The following is a 19,734-nucleotide window of genomic DNA, read 5'->3' as shown; positions in this document are numbered from 1 at the left end:
TACCTTTATATAGTTGTGTTGTCGCTTTGCTGTTTTGTGTTTGCTTTTGCACTTCGCGCCTTCGCCTGTCATATTTTTTCTATTAGTGCACTGCATTTTTTATTCTGGGTGCGGCCCTCGAATAATTATTTTATTTTAATGCGGCCCTAAGATAACCTAAGGTTGGACAGCCCTGATCTAGCCAAACAGGACTACTATCCATTCAGCATACGCATCATCCCATCTCCAGATTCTTTATTTTTCCACAGGCTGTTCCCGCATTACTGGAATGAAATTCTTCCTCACTCCTACCTCACAGCATACCAAACTTCCTTTCTTAATCACCTCAGTTTTGAGAACTCTTGAAATTATTAGGTATATTTTTCACTTAATTGTGGCTACATTATATTCTCTCTACTAGAATAAAGGCAAAGACTATTTCATTTCTGTATTTCATTCTATAGAATCTACAATGTCTTGCATGTTATAGGCACGTTGGAGACAACTAGGTGACATGGCAGATATAGTGTTGGACTTGGGAGTCAAGAAGACCTGAGTTCAAATCCTGCCTCATACACTTAGGATTAATATAACCTACCTGAGGCAAGTCATTTAACTTCTCTTATCCTAGTTTCCGGAACTATTAAATGAGGATAACAACAGCACCTTCTCAGAGGGCTGTTGTGAGGATCAAATAAAATAACCTATGCAAAGCTCTTTGCAAACTTCAAAGCATTATATAAATGCTACAATTACAATAGGCAATTAATAAGTGTTTGTTAAACTGAGTTTCACAGAGTTAAACTGGCACACATACTCTGAATTAAAGGAAAATTTAACAAGCAAACTTTTTTTGAAAATTTTAAAAGTCATTTTAAAAAGTCAAGAATAAATTTTGGACCTATTGCTACAATAATTAGTACTAGGATATGTTTGTATTTCCAGCCCTTGCTTGTTACTATTATTTGCTTAGTCTTACAGAACACCAAAATCAACATTTTACCTGTAAAAAGCTATATATACTTTTCATATAACTACCACATACATTATCATATTTGTGACTGACAAACACTCTTTTAAATAAGTAGAGCAAGTATATTATTATCCCCATTCTACAACTCAGAAGACTGAGTTGGGGTTAAGTTAGTTGCCCTGAACCACACAGCTAATAAGAACCAAGAACCCTGTGCTCTTTCCACTTCACTAAATTGCCACTGAAGTACAGAAAGTGTATGCTAATTACACTGGAATCTTTACCATTATTTGACACTTCTCCCTACCAAAATTCCACTGACTCATGGCATGAAGGTTATTCCTGGATTTGAAGGCCATGCCAGCAGAACATAAGCACCTACACCAAGGTGCAAAGACTGTACGGACTGTGTGAATTTCTGGCTGTGGTTGGAGATTCAAAAGTCTCATCAAAAGATTGCTTACAGCTTGATAAATTTTTAGCCACAACACCAAAACCATCAAACCAAGTCTGCACTGGTCTATATCAGTTTAAACACCCAAACCAACAAAATCAAAGAAGCATACGGCAGAATAACACATCAACACAGTGTGACCAATCAATATACCATTTAATTTCAAACACAATGAAAAAACCACAGTGTACATGGGGTGGGGTCAAGATGGTAGCACGAAAGGAAGCATTTTTTTTCCTAGTTTGCCTACTTTGCACACCTCCTCTACAACAATCTAGAAAACATATAAGATTGGGAAAGCTAAGTTTTTTGTTGTTATTTTTTAATTTGGTAGAATAGTTTATCTTCCTATATTGCTTACAAATACAATGTCATAAAGGATTGACAATTGACAAATTTCATTAGTTCCCTATTGGTCTGGTTCTTCTATACATGCTAGGTGTTCTATTGCATAATCAAGAATAGATAGGGATGGAAAACAAGATTTAAGAGCAAAGCACTGAAGGAATTAACTGTTTACTTTAAACTTCTAGCTAGGTGATAAATGACACTATAAACATATTACACTGATGATGACTAATCATGGCTTACTCAGAAAGGTACAAAATGAAAAGAATTTTCAGGAGGAAAAAGATCCAAGATTTCTTATAAAAGAAATATGTAAGGTGTTTACACATTTTTGGGGGGTTATCTATTCTAGAGTGACATTTCAGTAGAAATTTTCAGTTTGATCCTTTATTTACAAAAGTGGGAAAAGGCATTTTCTAATACAAAAACAAAGGTCTTGACAACAAGTGTGATTAAGTTGGCAGTGAATACTGAGGTCTAAAATGGCCAGTGGTCCAAATTAGGGACTGCCTAAATATTAAAGATATTAATATGTACTTTTAGCAAACTTGGGGCAGATGGAAGAATCTGATGAGATGAGCAAACCACCTCTTTATCCCTGAGAAACCTTAAGAGCTGAGCAAGACAATTAGTGCCATTCTGAGACTTAAGGCATATAAGACAAAGACAAAAGGAGGGGAAGAGAAGGAAAAAAAATTAAAGAAGAGAGAAGATAAATATATGAATATGCTGAGGAATATAAGAATGATCTTACCACAGGCTACCAATCCTTAGATCAGAGAATACCTGAGTTAGCAACAGAAAAACCTCTGAATTTAGACTAAATCAAATAATACTAGTTTTCAATTAGTGAAAAGTCACCATCATGTAATATTTAGTAGTTGTATTACTTTAGCACACATAACTTTAATTCCAATTTTTAAGAAACGATTTCCAACCCACATGTACAAAAATATTTATAGCAGCTCTTTTTGTGGTGGCAAAGAATTGGAAACTGAGAAGATACCCATCAACTGGGGAATGGCTGAACAAGTTGTAGTATATGAATGTGATGGAACACTATTGTTCCATAAGAAATTATGAGAAGGCAGACTTCAGAAAAACCTGTAAAGATTTACATGAACTGATACTGAGTGAAGTGAACAGAACCAGGAGAACATTGTACACAGTAAGAGCAACATTGTACGATGACTAACTTTGATAGACTTGGCTCTTCTCAGCAATGCGAGGATCTAAGACAACTCCAAAAGACTCAAGATGGAAAATGCTATCCACATCCAGAAAAAGAACTACGGAGTGTGAATGCAGATCAAAGCAAACTATTTGCTATTTTTTTTCCTTGTTTCTTCTTTCTAATAGTTCCTCCCATTGATTCTAATTCCTCTTTACAACATGACTAATGTGAAATTGTGTTTAATATGAATGCATATGTAGCACCTATATCAGACTGCATGCCGTCTTAGGGAGGAGGGGGGAGCGAAAGAGGGCGAGAAAATTTAGAACTCAAAATTTTACAGAAGTAAATGTTGAAAACTAAAATAATAAAATAAAATAAAAATAAAAATAAATAATTAGAAAAAGAAAAGATGTCAAAGTAGAAGCCTTCCTCAATCTGCTTTAATTAAAAAGATAATTTATTTTAAAACCAGGAATACAACAGAATAGAGGATGCCTAAGAGATTCAGAGTTCTGAGGTAAATTTCAGTCCAGATCCTAATTCTATACTAAAAATTGAGCTCTAGGGGCAGCTAGGTGGCACAGTGAGTAGAGCACCAGTCCTGGAGTAAGGAAGACCTGAGCTCAAATCCGGCCTCAGACACTTGACACATGTACTATCTGTGTGACCTTGGGCAAGTCACTTAACGCCAACTGCCCTGCCTTCCCCCTCCAAAAAAAACAAAAAGAAAAAAAAAGAATTGAGTCTAATGTGCTTATTTACCTCAAAAAAAACCTAAGCATCTGAGTTAATACCACTTGCCTGAATCTATAACCATTTTAATGGCTAAATGTTTTGGCTAAATCCTAATTTTTATAATAATATAATAGTCATAAAGAAAGGATGGACTAAAGAACAAGTCACAATGAGTCATTTTTCTAGCCCAGTTCCAACTTAAGAAGATAGAGAGAGAAGTCCATAGACACTGGAGCAGTGACACAGGTGAAGACAGACAGTATTTTAGTGTCCAGGGACAGAAAGAGGGCCAGGACAAAACACCAGGATAGAGGAAGTCCCAGGGGATCTCTGAACTGGCACTAGATACAAGAAATAGGTGCCATCTATTAGCTCTATAGCCCATTGCCTAGCTCTGGGCTACGGATCCAGGGTGAAAAAAGGTGAACACAAAAGAGCAAGGGCCTGTCCTAGTTGTGTACCAAGTAAAAAAACAAGTTCTGTTAATGTAGCTATGTGTCTCAACACCTTAGGAGCAGAGCATACAAACTCAAGTTCTAGACCCTACCCCAATACCTAAGCCTGCAGTGAAACAACCAGGGGCAGGAGACTCACTACAAAGAAAAGTCAACTAGTGCAGTACCTTCCAGGAGTCTAGGGGGGTGGGGTCAGCAAGCAACATTTGAACCTCACTCTCATTTGAACTAGTTAAAAGAGGAAAGAGTACACACACAAACAAAGTTGGATGGAGAAATTCATCTTACCCAATAGCAAAGTAGGAAGGAAAGGGATAATAGATCAAGGGAGGCAATAATCAGAAAACAAAACAGACTCTTAAAGAGGGGATGGAGAAAAAAGGAGGAAAAATATAAATGAATAAGACAGGGAGAAATACAGAGTTAACATTTAAAATGTGAATGGGATGAACACATACATAAAATGGAAGAGGGAGTAGATTGGATTTGAAAATTGAATTGAATGATATACACTTGAAAAAGAAAGATATACCCAGATTTAAAATAAGATGCTGGAGCAGAATCTATTATGCTTCTGCTGAGTACAGAAAAGATAGTAATAGCAATCATGATCTCATTCAAAGCAAAAACACCTAAATGAAAGAAATAAATAAGGAAACTACATTTTGCTAAAAGGTACTATAAAAAATGAATTAATATCAAGACTAAACACATATGTATTATATGGCATAACATCTAAATTCTTATAGCTAAAGATAAATGAGTTATGGAAGGAAATAGTAAAATTATATTAGTAAGGGACCTCAATCAGCCCCTCTCAGAAATAAAATAAACAAGAAAGAAGTAAAAATAAATAGAATTTTAGAAAATTCGGAAATAATAGACTGGAGAATACTAAACTGGAACTGAAAGGAGTATTTCTCAGCTATTTCTCAGCTCTGCCTGGGCACTTTTACAAAAATTGACCATGTATTTATTAGAGCAAAAAAAAATCCACAAGAAAATACAGAAAAGCAGAAATATGAAATACAACTTTTCCCAACCAAACGCAATGAAAATCACTTTCAATAAAGGGAATTTAAATCATAGATTAAAATTTAATTGGAAACTAAATAACTTAGTCCTGAAGAATGGGTGGGTCAAAGAACAAGTTGTAGAAACAATAATCACATGAAAAATAATAACAAACCAAAATTCATGGGATAGAACTAAAGCAATACTTAGGAGAAAACATGTAATTTTAAGTGTTTTAGTCAATAAGAAAGAGAAAGAGCATGCAACTAAAAAAGAAACTGACAAATCAAAAAACCGCAGTTAAAAACCAAATGGGAAATTCTAAAATTCAAAGGAGAAATTATAAAATTTAAAGTGAAAAAGCAATTGAATTAATATGTAAAACTACAATCTAGTTGTTTTTTTGGGGGGGGGGGAACCAACAACAATAAAAATAGGTAAGACACTATTAGGCAATTTGATTTTTTTTAAAAAAGAAAACCAAACTACCAGTATCAAAAATGAAAAAAGGTGAAATCCACAATCAATGAAGAAGAAATAAAAGCTATTAGGAGCTGTTTTGCACAACTATATGCCAATAAAATTGACAATCTAAATTAAATGGATGGATATTTACAAAAACATGAACTGCCCAGACTAACAGTAAAGCTCATAGGATAATAAAATAACCCTATCTTAAAGAAAGAAATTAAGCTGAAAATGAACTCCCAAAGAAATAAACTCCAGGACCAAATGATAGTAAGAGCTAACATTAATATAGTGCTTACCATGTGCGAGGCACTGTGATAAACAACTGTTATTATCTCATTTGATGCTCACAACAATCCTGGCAGGTAGGTGTTATTATTATCCCTGTTTTACAAATGAGGAAATTAAGGCAAAAGGAGGTGAAATGACTTGCCCACAATCACACAGCTCATAAATATTTGAGGCCATACTTGAACTCAGGCCTTCCTGACTCCAGACCTGGCACTCTATCCACTGCACCACTAGCTTTCCCCAAAAAGCTCAAGAAAATCACAGGAATCAGTGAAAAAAATAGAAAAAAAGTATCTAGATCTACCAGTATGTTACCTTTAAACTACACACAAAACCATAATTATCAAAACAATTTGGTACTAAATAAGAAATACATATTGATCAATGGAACAGATTAAGTACACAATATATAGAAGCAAATGAGCGCAGTAACCAAATTTTTTTTATAAACCCAAAGACCTCAGCTATCAGGGCAAGAACTCACTACTCAACAAAAATTGTTGGGAAAATTGGAAAGTAGTCTTGCAGAAACTAAGTATAGACCAACATCTCACATCATGTACCAAGATCCAAATGGGTGTACCTATTCAGAATTTATACCTATAAAAGGTAAAATCATAAGTAAATTAGTAGAGCATGGAAGAAATTACCTGTCAGATCTATGAAGAGAGAAAGCGTTCATGATGAATTAAGAGATATAGAGGAGGTAAAAGAGATATGCAAGAGGTAAAATGGATAATTTATTACATAAAATTAAAAAGCTTTTATGCAAACAAAACCAATACACCTAAAATCATAAGAAAAGCAGGAAACTGGGTGGAAATTTTTGCAGCAAGTTTTCTCAGATAAAGATCTTAAGTCTAAGATTAATAGGCGAGTCAAACACACAAGGGGAAAAAAAGCCATTACTCAATTAGATAAATGTTCAAAGGATATAAATAACTTTTCAGGGGAAGAAATCCAAGCTATCAATAGTCTTATGAAAAAAATGTTCTAAATCACTAATATTTAGAGAAAGACAAATTAAAACAATTCTGAGGCATACCTCACAGTCCTCAGCTTGACTAAGATAACAAAAAAAGGAAAATGACAAATACTAGAGGGGCTGCAGAAAAACAGGTATGTTAATGGAACTGCGAACTAGTCTAACCAATCTGGAAAGCAATTTGCAGGGGAGAAAATTTGGACTCTAAAACAAAATTAAGTTTTTTTAAGTAACTCAATTTTATTTTAGATTTAGATTCTAAATTTTCTCCCTTTCAAATTTTTTTAAGTAGTTAGCTCACAGAAAATTTTAGTGGCATTGAGCAATTAGGGAATGGACAATCAGCTTGTTATACATAAATGTAATAAGATGTCACTGCACTATTAACAACGAAATTATTAATAGAGAGAAGCATTCCAAGACTTTGATACGAGCTAATGCAAACTGAAGAAGAACTGGGGAGAAATATATACACAATGACTATAACAATGGAAAGAACAACAATAAAATCAAAACTGCTACAAAATGATAACAACCAAGCTTGACCCCAAAGATGAGATATGATAAAGCACCTCCTTCCTTCTTTGCAGAAGTAGAGGGCTATGAGTGAGGAACACTGAACACAGTATTAGACTTTTTAGATGTTTTGATTAATCTCACTGATCTATTTTTTTCAATTATTTGTTGTAAAAGTTACAGAGAAAGATTGGGAAACATAGGTGAGGTAAAAATAAAAGTTATCAATAAAATTATGTTTTTTTTTAAATAAAATTATAATGGAATAAATGGGAAATTGGAAATATAGTTGCTTTAAAATAGAAGCCTCATGCTTGCCAAATATAACTTGTTATAATTTTTTTTTAAGAGAAAAGCAGGTTATGCAAGTGTAAGAAGGGAAGCTTTCAATTCAAGGCTCCCATGGAGATAATGATGACTGATGATGATGATGACAATGATAATGGCTAACATTTATATAGTGCCTACTATACTCTAGGTGGGGCAGGAATGTGGCTCAGTGGATAGAGAACCCAGAAATGGATTCAGGAAGACCTGAGCTCAAATCTGGTCTCAGAAATTTCTATCTGTGTGACACTGGGCAAGTCATTTAATCCAGTTTGCCTTAGTTCCTCATCTATAAAATTAGCTGGAGGAGGAAACAGCAACTCACTCCAGTATCTTTACTAAGAAAACACCAAATGGGGTTACAAAAAGTTGGATACAATTGAAATGATTGAACAATATAATAAAGTACACCAGATACTGTGCTAAACTCTTTATACATATTGTCTAGTCTGATCCTCACAACCTTGAAAGACAGGTGCTATTATTATTCTCATTTTACAGTTGAGGAAAATGGGGCAAATAGAGGCTAAGTGACTTTACTACATATCTGAGGCCACATTTAAACTCAGGTCTTCCTGATTCCAGGCTCAATGTTCTATCCATTGCACCACCAAGGTGCCTTTAGAGAGGCCTACTATCCTGAGTTCAATCCATATTTCACATAGATGAAAAGTACTCTTGTGATAAAGAAGACTGAAAAGAAACCAAAAAAGAAATATAAGCTCCTCACCAAAACTAATAGCCAACTGATTTCAAATTCTAGAAGGAGTAATTTTGTCATTTTCACATTCCTTGATGAATATTTATTTGAGAGTAAGATGGCTGGCAAAAGGGATTAATGTAATCTACTAATTTGTAGTTCAGTTGTTTTCAATCATGTCCAATTCTTCATGACCCCATTTGGGGGTTTTCTCAGCAAAGATACTGGAGTGGTTTGCTGTTTCCTTTTCCAACTCATTTTACAGATGAGGAAACTGAGGCAAGCAGGGTTAAGTGACTTGCCCAGGGTCACATAGCTAATAAGTGTCTGAGACCAGATATAAACTCAGGAAGATGAATCTTCCTGACTCCAGACCCAAGCGGTCTAACCACTGTACCACCTAACTGCCCAAATTTGCTAACTACAACCCTCTGAATGACAAAGGCAATAAGGCTTTAGTGTCACTCACTTTTACTTTACCCTGGTATTTTTTAAAGAAATAGTATTTTATTCAGAAATCCCTTCCCCCACAAGAGCATTTCTCCCACTACACTTGTACATTCATATCATGTCTTGATTACAAATACCAACTTCTAATTTACCATGGATCTCCTAATGGAAGGCAAGGCAATAGAAAAAATGAGTAAAATGTATAAATGTAAGTTAATATTATTAATATAACTAAAAAGTTCTAATTTATAATCGTGAGAGATACCTATGAAACATACGGGCTACAATGCATACTAAACTTCAAATTCTCCAATAAATTGCTACAATAAAAATAAAAGAAAACATAGCAAATATTTGCTGGGCAGACAGTGCACTCAAAAAGGCAATAATGTCCCTCAGTCTTAAAGAGATGAAGAAGTAATGGAAAAACATTATTTGGATTCTCCCGTTCAAATGAACTATACACAACACTACCAAACAGAGAACTCAATTTCCTTGGTCAAATAGAACCACACTGTTACACAAAAAATCATTTTTCAAAAAGGAAATCATCACCAAGATCGACTACATATATAAAATTTTTCAAATGTTTTATATCTATCTGCTGGAAAGTAACAGGATCACCATAAGGTTGGCATGTAGGTTTAAAAAGCTATAAAAGGGATATTCTTCCAATACTAAATACCTAATTTTTATTTTAATATACTTCATAAACTTTTTCATATACTTTAAAACTGTAATTTTTATTATAAAATTGAAGTATTCAAAAAAGCAGTGTATTTATGGGCATCTTCTCCTTTGACTGGTTCAAAATATAAAATCAACCAATAAGTACTTATTAAGTTCTTTTAGGTACTGCAACTGGTGTTGAAGATACAAAAGATACCAGTGATATAATCCCGGCCCTCAAAGAACTTACATTCTTACAGAGAAAACAATATGCACATATATAGATACATAAAAAATACATAAAAAGAAGATACAAGATAAAGTTAGGGTGAGATTAAGGAATTACTAGTAACCTTGATAAATGATAAATCTGTAAACATTTAAATGTATAAAAATAAGCACTTAATATGCTAATGAATATACTTTTTATAAAAAAATTCCCTCTTAGTAACAGTTTATATAACACTACAAAAGGAATCAAAATAATTTAGCAATGTTTTTGCTATTTGTCATAAATGTAAACACAAGGTGCTACTACTAATAATTCACAGATGGTTCAAATAAAAACGCATACAAAATCTAGATAAGATAGACAGTCAACAAATTTACTACGTCTCCTAGAGTCATTCTCTTCTTTTCTATTCCCATTGCCATCACCCTTATATGCAAGTCAATATTACCACCTCTCTGGACTATAGCAATTCTTTCTACTAAGTCTTTCTGTCTTCACTCTTGTCCTTCTCCAACCAACCCTTCATTCTGACATCAGAATAATTTTCTTTATGCATTAATGCTCTTATCCTTTGAGACCCAAATTAACTGTCACCTTCTACTTTAAAGACTTCCGTAACTGCCTCGCCCCCATCCCCAGATCTATGTCCCCTTCTCACTATTCTTCAACTTATGTACTTTTCATGTTTTATTGTGTATTAAGGCTATGTATATATTCTCCAACATCAATCAAGCAATAAGCATTCATTATGTCTACTATATGCCCAGAACTGTGCTATATGAGAGGGATAAAAAGACAAAAATGAAACACTCCTTGTTCTCCAGAAGCTTACATATCAGGAAAGACATGTACAAACATAAATAGATACAGAATAAATAAGTTAGTTTAGGGAAATAGAACACTAGCAGGCCCAGCTTCATGTAAACAGATGTCTGAGTGGAGCCTTACAAGGTGAGGAAGGTGGGGAACAGTCAGCAAAATGCACCAAAGTCAAGAGAGGGTGCTGCATCTGAGAAATATCAATGAGGCTCATGTGGCTAGACTGTAAAGTGCCAGAAGTATCATACTGCATAATGAGGCTGGAAAGCTAAATTGAAGCCACGTTATAAATGGCTTTAAAGTCAAATTGAATTTACATTTTATCCTAGAGGTAATAGGGATTTACAGAAGTTTACTGAGAAACAGAGTAACATGGTCAGACATGGACTTAGTAAAATTACTTGGGCAAATGTGTGGAGGATTAGAGTTGGGAGAAAACAATGCAAGGTATTTACCATACCGTAGGTGGTGGCAACATGAATAGTTAGAAACAAAGAAATATTGTGAGGTAAAAAGCAATAATATTTGGCAACTTGATTAGATATGTGGAATATAATGTCAAGTTTGTGAACATGAGTGACTAGAAAGATGTTCTCAAGAGAAATAAGGGAAATTTGGAGGGTTTGGATGAAAAGATAATCAATTCTGTTTTAAACATGTTCAGTCTGAGATGTCTGTGAGACATCCAGTATAAAAATCCAGTAGGCATTTGGCAGTATGGAAAAGATATTCAAGACTGAGACTAGTCTGGGAAGGGGAGGTTGGAAGATGATCTATATAGATCTGTTACTCACACTGTCAAGACCTGAGGTGCTAGTATGCCACACAGCTATAGTCATCTAGACTACAAATAGGCTAAATACGCTATGGATAAATTATTTGGTGAATACCACATAAACCAGGATATAAAACAACATAGATATTTGGACCTGAAGTATTTTTTTATTCCCATTTGGACTACTGTTTTCTTTAACTTCAGTATGACCTTGCGCATAAGGACCTGTAAAGCTATAACTATAAATGGGTGTTTAGTTTTTTGTTCTTGGTGGTGGTGGTGGTGTTTGTTTGGTTTTTTTTGGGGGGGGTATTAATCTACAATACTGACTCAATTTTTCCAAATTATAACCCTGTACCAGTTGCCAGCATATAACTGGCATATATTATAATTAAACCCACAGGGGAATAATTAAACCTCAACCAAATCATAAGCTCCATAAGATCAGAGGCCCTATCTTATTTATACTTTGTAAGTCCTAGAGCATTAGTATAATACTTTGAGCACAAAAGTCACTTAATAAATGTTAAATTGATTTGAAAATGAAGAAATAAGTGACACTAATTTGGAATGTGACACAGGTTACAAACTCAATAATATTTACAGTCAATGGAGAAACCTGAAATTAACATTTCCCAAATCTTAAGTTGGGGCCTCTATTCTGCCTAGACTACATAGCATATCTACTGTTTTAAAAATAAACTCAGGTTATTTTAAGAGGAATAAAAAGGAACCTAAAAGAAATTCACTTTTTTACCTTTAGCAACTGATGACGGATTAGCGTCTTCTGGTGGTAGGCCTGTTCCACCATCTTTCCAATAAGGGTTCAGCTCTCTTTCAGAAAGTCTAGACTACAACAAACAACATTTTCAAGAGTCAGAATTCAAAAAGTACACAGAATGCATTTGTGTGTTATAAATAACTTGATCCCTTATGACCATATTAATTATGATAAAAATCATTATCTTGGGATTTGTGGAAATTTTTTTCCCTTCCAGGAAGTTACGTTTGAATAAGGATACCTTTCAAAATGCTAAGAGTTCTAAAAGATATTAAGCAGTTGACATAAATTCTCATTCTAAAAAAGTCTGCCATTCACGTAGCTTTACAAAGAACAATCACATAGTCATTGTAATTTGAATTCTAGTCTCTATAAAACTAAGGAGCTTGTGAAAATCATTTAACTTCTACTGTTGTTCGGTCATTTCAGTTATGTCACTCTTCATGACCCCATTTTTGGGGTTTTCTTGGCAAAGGTACTAAAGTGGTTTGCCATTTCCTTCTCCAGCTCATTTTATGAATGAGGAAACTAAAATAACAGTGTTAAGTGACTTGTCCAGGGTCACACAGCTAGTAAATGTTTGAGGCCAGATTTAAACTCATCTCTTCCTAACTCCAGGCCAAGCGCTTTCTCCACTGCCCTTAATTTCTGTATGCCTTATTAACTAAATTAGGTTAGAAAATCTTACAGGTTTCTTTTAGCTTTATATTTCTATGATTTTTAGTAAATACATGCTAGAGATTGACCATATATTGTAATAATTTTATTGTTTTCCACATAACAAAATGTTAAATGTTCTCCCTGATATTTTTGTTTTGGCAGAATGACTTTTATATTTATATTTTATATGAAAAGAAAGCTTAATACATTTTAAGTGAGCATTAAACAAATCACAGAGATATTAGTAACAATTCTACTTCACTAGCTATAGAGATTTAAACAAAAACTTTAAGGCAAGGGTTCATAACCTGGGGATGGAAGAATAGTATGGATAAAATTCAGGAGGTCCATGAATTTCAATGAGAAAAAAAATTACATCTTTATTTTCAGTAACCACTAACTAAAATTCAGCATTTCTTTCAATTACGAATTTAAAGAAATATTATTCTGAAAAATCAATAGGCTTTACCAGCCTGCCAAAAAAATCCCTAACAGAAAAGGTTAAGAAACTCTGATGTGGAAAAAGAATTACATAAACTCACCGTTAGAAGAGGCCCTAGAAGCTACCTAGTCCAGCTGATAGCTTAACTGAAATCTTCTTTACAACATACAAGACTAACGGGCACACAACCTTTGCTTGGAGATCTCTAGTAAGCATTAAATCTCAAGGCAACTCTTTTTTTATATCTCTAATTGCTATCTTCTTGCATCCAACTTAAATTTGCTTCTTTGCAACTTTCACCAAACTGCTCCTAGTTGTGCCCTAAGAGATCAAGTAGAATCAGTCTAATCTTCCTCAGACACTTAAAAAGTTATCAAGTGCCCCCACTTTCAAATCAATTCTCCAGACTAAGCATCCCCAGTTTCTTTAATAGATTCTCAAATAGCAAGATTACAATCTCCTGTTACCATTCACTGGGCACTCTCTTGAATCAAAGTCCTTCCTAAAATGTAGTATCCAGAACTGAACATAATACTCCAGATGTGACCTCCCCAGGGCAAAGTACAACAAAACTATCATTTCCTGTTTCTTGACACTATGCTTTCTCTTAATAAAACCTCAGATTATATTAGGTTTTTTTTGGCTACCATATCACCGTTGCCTCAAATGAAAGTCTCTCTGCAGGTAATCAATTTGGGGAGAATACACACACACACACACACATAAATGTATATCTGTGTGCACGTGTATGATACATACAGATACACAATATATATTTTGAAAACACTTATATGCATATATAAAATACATGTACATTGAAACATATGTGTATACACACATAAAGGGTTATATGTACATATACACATATCTATGCATAGATATGTGTACATTGAAACGTGTATACACACATAAAGGGTTATATATGTATATATACACATATCTATGCATGTATATGCATGTGCGTACACACACACACACACACACACACACACACACACTGAGTATATACTTTTATGTGTATATGCTTTCTCCCCAAATAAATTGCAAGCTCTTTTTAAGTAAGGACTATTTCATTTCTGTCTGTGGCTAGCATAGTCCCTGGTATATAGCAAGTGATTATAAATGTTCAGTTGATTAAAGTCTACCAAAACCTCAAGATCTTTTTAATATTGACTCTCTCACCATACTGTCCCTTCGTATCCTTGTGCAATTGATTTGTTAAATCCAAGTGCATTTTACATATACCCATATTAAATTTCTTCTAATTAGATTTGGGCCACCACTATAGCTTCTTCAGATGTTTCTGGTTTCTGACTTTATACCAAATGTGTAATTTATCCCTCCTAATAATAACTGACATTTATTCATAGTTTACAAAGTGCATAACAAATTTTTCGTTTGATCTTCACCAAACCCCTGGGATAAAAGTAATAAATATATTAACCCAATTTTACAGATGAAGAAACTGAGGCTAAAAGGTTAATTTCTTGTAGTCAGAATGCTACAATCAGGGACAAAATTCAAACCCAGTTCTTCCAGATTCCACATTCTATACTTTATCAACTATACTACATTTCATCTTGGCTAAAAAAATAAAAATCATCTACTCCAGATAGTATTCTTACAATATGTAGTTGTTATGATACAACAAGCCCAAGTTATTCTTGAATTACTATTTTTTTAGGCTTAAAAACACAGCATTCACATTTTAACTCTTTTCATAATTTTTTTTTGCATAATTCTCATTTCTTTTCCCAACTTTTCCTCTTTTGCTCTCATTTGATTTTTTAAATCTTTCTCCTTTTTTTTTTTTGGCTATTTTTTAAAATCTCTTTCTTTAGCTCTTCTGGGAATTCTTGTTAGGCTCACGTACAATCTGTATTTTTCTTTGAGGCTTGACTTACAGATTGTTTTCAAGTCATTGTAATCTTCTGGGTTTCTGTCATGAGCTTCCCTGTCACCATGGCAGATTTTTATTGTCAGATTCTTTTCAGCTGTTGTTGTTTGCTCATTTTTCCAGCCTACTTCTTTGGGCTTTATGTAAGAATTGGGCTCTGCTCATCTCTGTGTGAGATGAATAGCCTGAGCTTCTCTGTCTTTTAAATTCTTCTGCTTTCACAGCTAGGTCTGAAGGCCCATAGATTTTTGATGCTTCTAATGTGGTGTGATCTAGGAAGAAGTCTGGTCACTGTCCTCCCGATCTGTGATCTGGAGCTTACACAGGTAGAGTCTTACTATCCCTGAGCACCACTGCTGCCCACAGCCCACAGCCCGTGTGGCTTGTGCCATGCTCTACATTTTGCTCCAGGCCAATCTCCACTCCAGTATCACCAGGCCTCTCTTTCTATCTTCCTAAGATTCCTGGGCTGGAAAAATGACTCTGTTTTTCTTGGCTTTCTCACTCAAAATTCTACTCAGTGAGTTTGGTGGCCATTCTGTAGAAGTTTGGCAATTGTGACCTTTCACTGTACCATTTTGACTCTGCTCCCACCCATATATTAACATTACCAAATTTCAAGTATTCATTCTGAACTTAGCTACAGGCTGGCAAGAACCTCAGTCAATCTGTGTATTTTTCACCCTTCAGGAAAAACCCCAACTTAACTATTCTACCTGAAAATCAATAATACTTACTTTAAATAGAGAAATCAAATAACCTTACTTAGCAACTCATTCCAAAGCCCAGTAAATCCCACAATGGCTATTTTAAACCTATTGGGTAAAAGACAAAAGTCAATTATCTAACTATCAAGACCAATGTCAAAACTTCAATGCTTATCTACCTAAGCTCTTGTGATCTTTAAGGAGAGGAAGTTTTCAAAGCAGGACACTTGAAAAGCACTTGTTTATTCAGTTCTGGAGAGTAACCTCAAGAAGAGAAAAAGAATATTATACAGGTTATGTAAAAATATGTATCTATTGCCATTTGAAAGCCCAAAGAATGCAGGAAGTACCTTAGTCAGAAAAGACTATATTCACCTGACAAACAGCCAAAGACAAGAACAAAGCTAATGGACAAGAATGGGCCACAGTATCTCATAAAGCAGAGGAAAGTAATGTAGGCATATTTGGTAGCAAGAAATACAACTAATCAACCTCATCCTAACAGTATATAAGGACAAAAAGGAAAGAAGGACAACAAATAGAAACAAAAGAAAACATCTATAAAGTTTACTATAATAAACTATTTTCACCAACAAAAACAGAGGAAACATACTTGGATCCATCCATCACAATCTTAGTTGTGCTTACTGGGAGTTAAAGATGGCACTATAGAGGACAAAGATTAGAGGAATAGCCCGGTTGTACTAAGTGTACACATAAGAAACCTGTGCTGCATACTCAAATGCAAGAGTTTGAGATACCAAAGAAAGGAAAAAAACCTGGATCCCATTAATTCTAAGAAAAAGTTACTGAGAAAACATCAACAACTACTAGTCTAAATGCCTATTGAAAATTTTTGTTTTTACATAAGTCAAAGATATCCTTAAAAATGATATTAGGGAACAAATAGGCTTTCGAATGTGATATTCTACAATGGATCACATCTTCACCATTTCAAAGTTAACTGAAAGAGTTAGAGAATATAAGATCCCATAATGCTTATTTTTTTATTGTGAGAAATCATTTGATTTATAGAACAAAATGCATTTTTAAAGCTCTCTTCCAGTAATCTCCCTTTCACACATTAAAACCATTCAAGATTTGTTGAAAGACATAATAGAAATAACCCTGTTCAATGACTCTCTGGATCACAAACATGAAATGAGGCATAAAACAGAGAGAGGTATGCTTGATAAAGGTATTAGATCCAGGTCAGAATTCAAGTTTATAAAAGGTTTCTCTGTGGTTTGCCAGATGCTCTTGTTTGGAAGTGAAATCCTCTATTTAGATTTTAAAGTCCTTCATAACCTAGCCCCTTATCTTTACAGTTTCCTTATACTTCCCTCCTTTCCATGTACTCTACAATCCAATGACACTGTTTCATTGCTGCTCCTGACATATTACACTCTGTCTCCTGACTCCTGATTTTTTCACTAGCTAATCCCCAAGTCAGAAATTCTCTCCCTCCTCAATTCTGCCTCCTGACTTCTCTGTCTTCCTTCAAGCATAACTAAAATCTCATCTTCTTCAAGAAAACTTTCCTGGTACTCCTTACTTCCCTCTAAGAGTATCTCCAACTTATCCTGTATGGATTGTTTGTATAAGTTCTTTGCAAGCTCTCTCCTCCTTTCAAATTTGAGTTCCTTGAAGGCAGAGACTGATTTTGTCATTCTTTGTATTCCTAGCACTTAGTACAGTGCCTGATACATAGTCAGGGTACTTAATAAATGATTGCTAACTTGACTTAAATGATATGCTGTTGATCACATCAATCACTGGAATACTGCAAAACCTCCTAGTAGAGAGATCTACAATACACGCCCCCCAAGAGTTTGTTCTGATCATCCACACAGAAAAGACCAAGTGGACTAAGAATATCTATTACCTATATTATGACATGTATTTGAATGGAAAACCTATAGAAATTATCCATCAGTATGGATATCTGGATAGAGTAGAGATGGGCAAGGAGTTAGGCCCAGAATTAAAGGAAGAGAGTGGACTAGACTCAGCACTTCTTAAACTGTGGAAAAAAACTGCCCTTAGGAAATTGAAAAGCTCCTTAAATACAACCTTCACATGGAAACAAAGATCTGTCATTTTTAATATGAACATTCTACTGGCATTGCTTTATGGCAATGAGATGAATGCATGATATGAAGGATAAGAAATACATCATGATAGGAAATGCTATAGCATGATAGGAAATAAAAGTCTCTGAAGACCTGAAAATGAATGTCACACAGAGGACAATGGAGAGGCTCATAGTGGGTGTGAGCAGGCTGCAACATATAACCAATAAGGACCTTCAAAGAAAATGAAAGTGTAAAATATCATCAAGAAATGCATGATAGAAACAGGAGATGGGCTGATTACATGGTGAGAGTAAGGGACAATAGACAGACAGCCAGAGGGCTCTACTGGAACCCTCAAAATATTAAGAGAAATTGAGGAAGAACTCCAGCATGCTGGGTGGGCCCACTATGATAAATCTATTTGAGGACATGAACAAAAGTCACAGAACATGAATAGGTATAGATGGCTTGCATCTTGTATTCTTGAAGGGAACTTCCAAATGGATAAGCTCACAGGTTAACTGAAAATTTGAATATGCCAATGATATATGATAAAACTAGAAAAAGATCAGTCTAACATCTAAGAACTATAACCATTATAAGAATAATCTTCCTAAATCATTGTTATAATTAATTCATTTCTCTCCCTAAAGTCTTCACTGCTCATATGATCAAAGCCAAACTTTTCTTTCTGGCATTCAAGTTCTTCTACAAACTGGCTCCCCGTGAATGTCAAATTTTATTGCTTAGCCATAAAGGAAAGATACAAAACAACAGACTTAGGTCACAGTGTTATACCAGAAGCGAGTGAGACACGCCACAGAGTATAAGTTTTGAATGGAGAAGTTTATTAGCCCGCGGCCATTGGGGTCTTCCCAAATCAATGGCCACGTTTGAAGCGAAAGGGTAGTTTATATAGAGAATACAGGATTCAGTGCTTAATTATCTCTTGAATTGTCATTTTGCAGACTCAGCAAGCCTGTGTTACTTCACTTTTTATGACCATGATACAATAAGAGGAACCTCCTAAATAGATTGTAAATACAACATATCAGATAGCTGACAAAGTGTCAACTGAAATTACAACCCTGGATCCCTGTGTCCATCTTGCCATAACTCCCACAACAAGGAAGGCTCAAGATAAGGCAGAAGTCACATAATTCAAAAGAATATCTAGGGCTGAGGCTTTCATCCTTCAAGGCCATAGGCAGACCGAGGGATGCTCCAGCTGGGTTTGTTGAGACGAGATAGAGTCATCTCTCAGCCCACACAGTTAGACGAAGAAAGATCGTTAGGCTTTCCTGGTAATTAGCTTACATTCCTTGGAAATGTCTTAGGGGCCCAGGACACTCGCCAAACGGCAGGAACTCAGTCTGTTTTTTTCTTATGCAGACTGGGGTTTGCAGTTAGGGGCTGGGGGCAGGGTTTTTCTAGCAATAGCTGGCTACTCAAGTATCACAACAGGATCCTTCCAATTTATCTAATCCATTTTCCTCATTTCAAAGATGAAGAAACTAGGCCCAGAGAGGCTAAGTGATTTGCCCAAGTTGGTACATTTAGTAATTAGCAATTCCAGGATCCAAACCCAGAACTTCTGACTACAAAACCAATGCACTTTCCATGTAAGGGAAGGCCTGAGCATGCTTACAGGCAAAGCTAAAAGAGAGAATGAGAAACTGAAGATGAGCAAGAATTACAAAAAGACTGCTGAAACAAGGTCCTAGAAGAGATAAGTGGGAACAGTATCAAAGACAGAAGTAGAGAATTCTTGGCAAGGAAAAAGGTCTATTACATCCTATGAGACT

General features: G+C 35.0%; 1 protein-coding gene across 1 annotated transcript in view; it reads right to left on the bottom strand.

Moving 5' to 3' along the window:
* CWF19L2 (CWF19 like cell cycle control factor 2) overlaps positions 1–19,734 on the bottom strand; it is a 134,213-nt gene that overhangs the window by 90,391 nt on the left and 24,088 nt on the right. Inside the window, exon 6 of the mRNA XM_036745740.1 lies at positions 12,125–12,218. Within this exon, the coding sequence (XP_036601635.1) occupies positions 12,125–12,218 (94 nt within the window). The remainder of the gene's footprint in view (positions 1–12,124; positions 12,219–19,734) is intronic.

This window comes from Trichosurus vulpecula, chromosome 2 (assembly GCF_011100635.1).
Source record: "Trichosurus vulpecula isolate mTriVul1 chromosome 2, mTriVul1.pri, whole genome shotgun sequence".
NCBI classification, from domain to species: domain Eukaryota; kingdom Metazoa; phylum Chordata; class Mammalia; order Diprotodontia; family Phalangeridae; genus Trichosurus; species Trichosurus vulpecula.
Note: the sequence above shows the minus strand (reverse complement) of the source record. Positions and strands in the feature narration are given on the sequence as shown.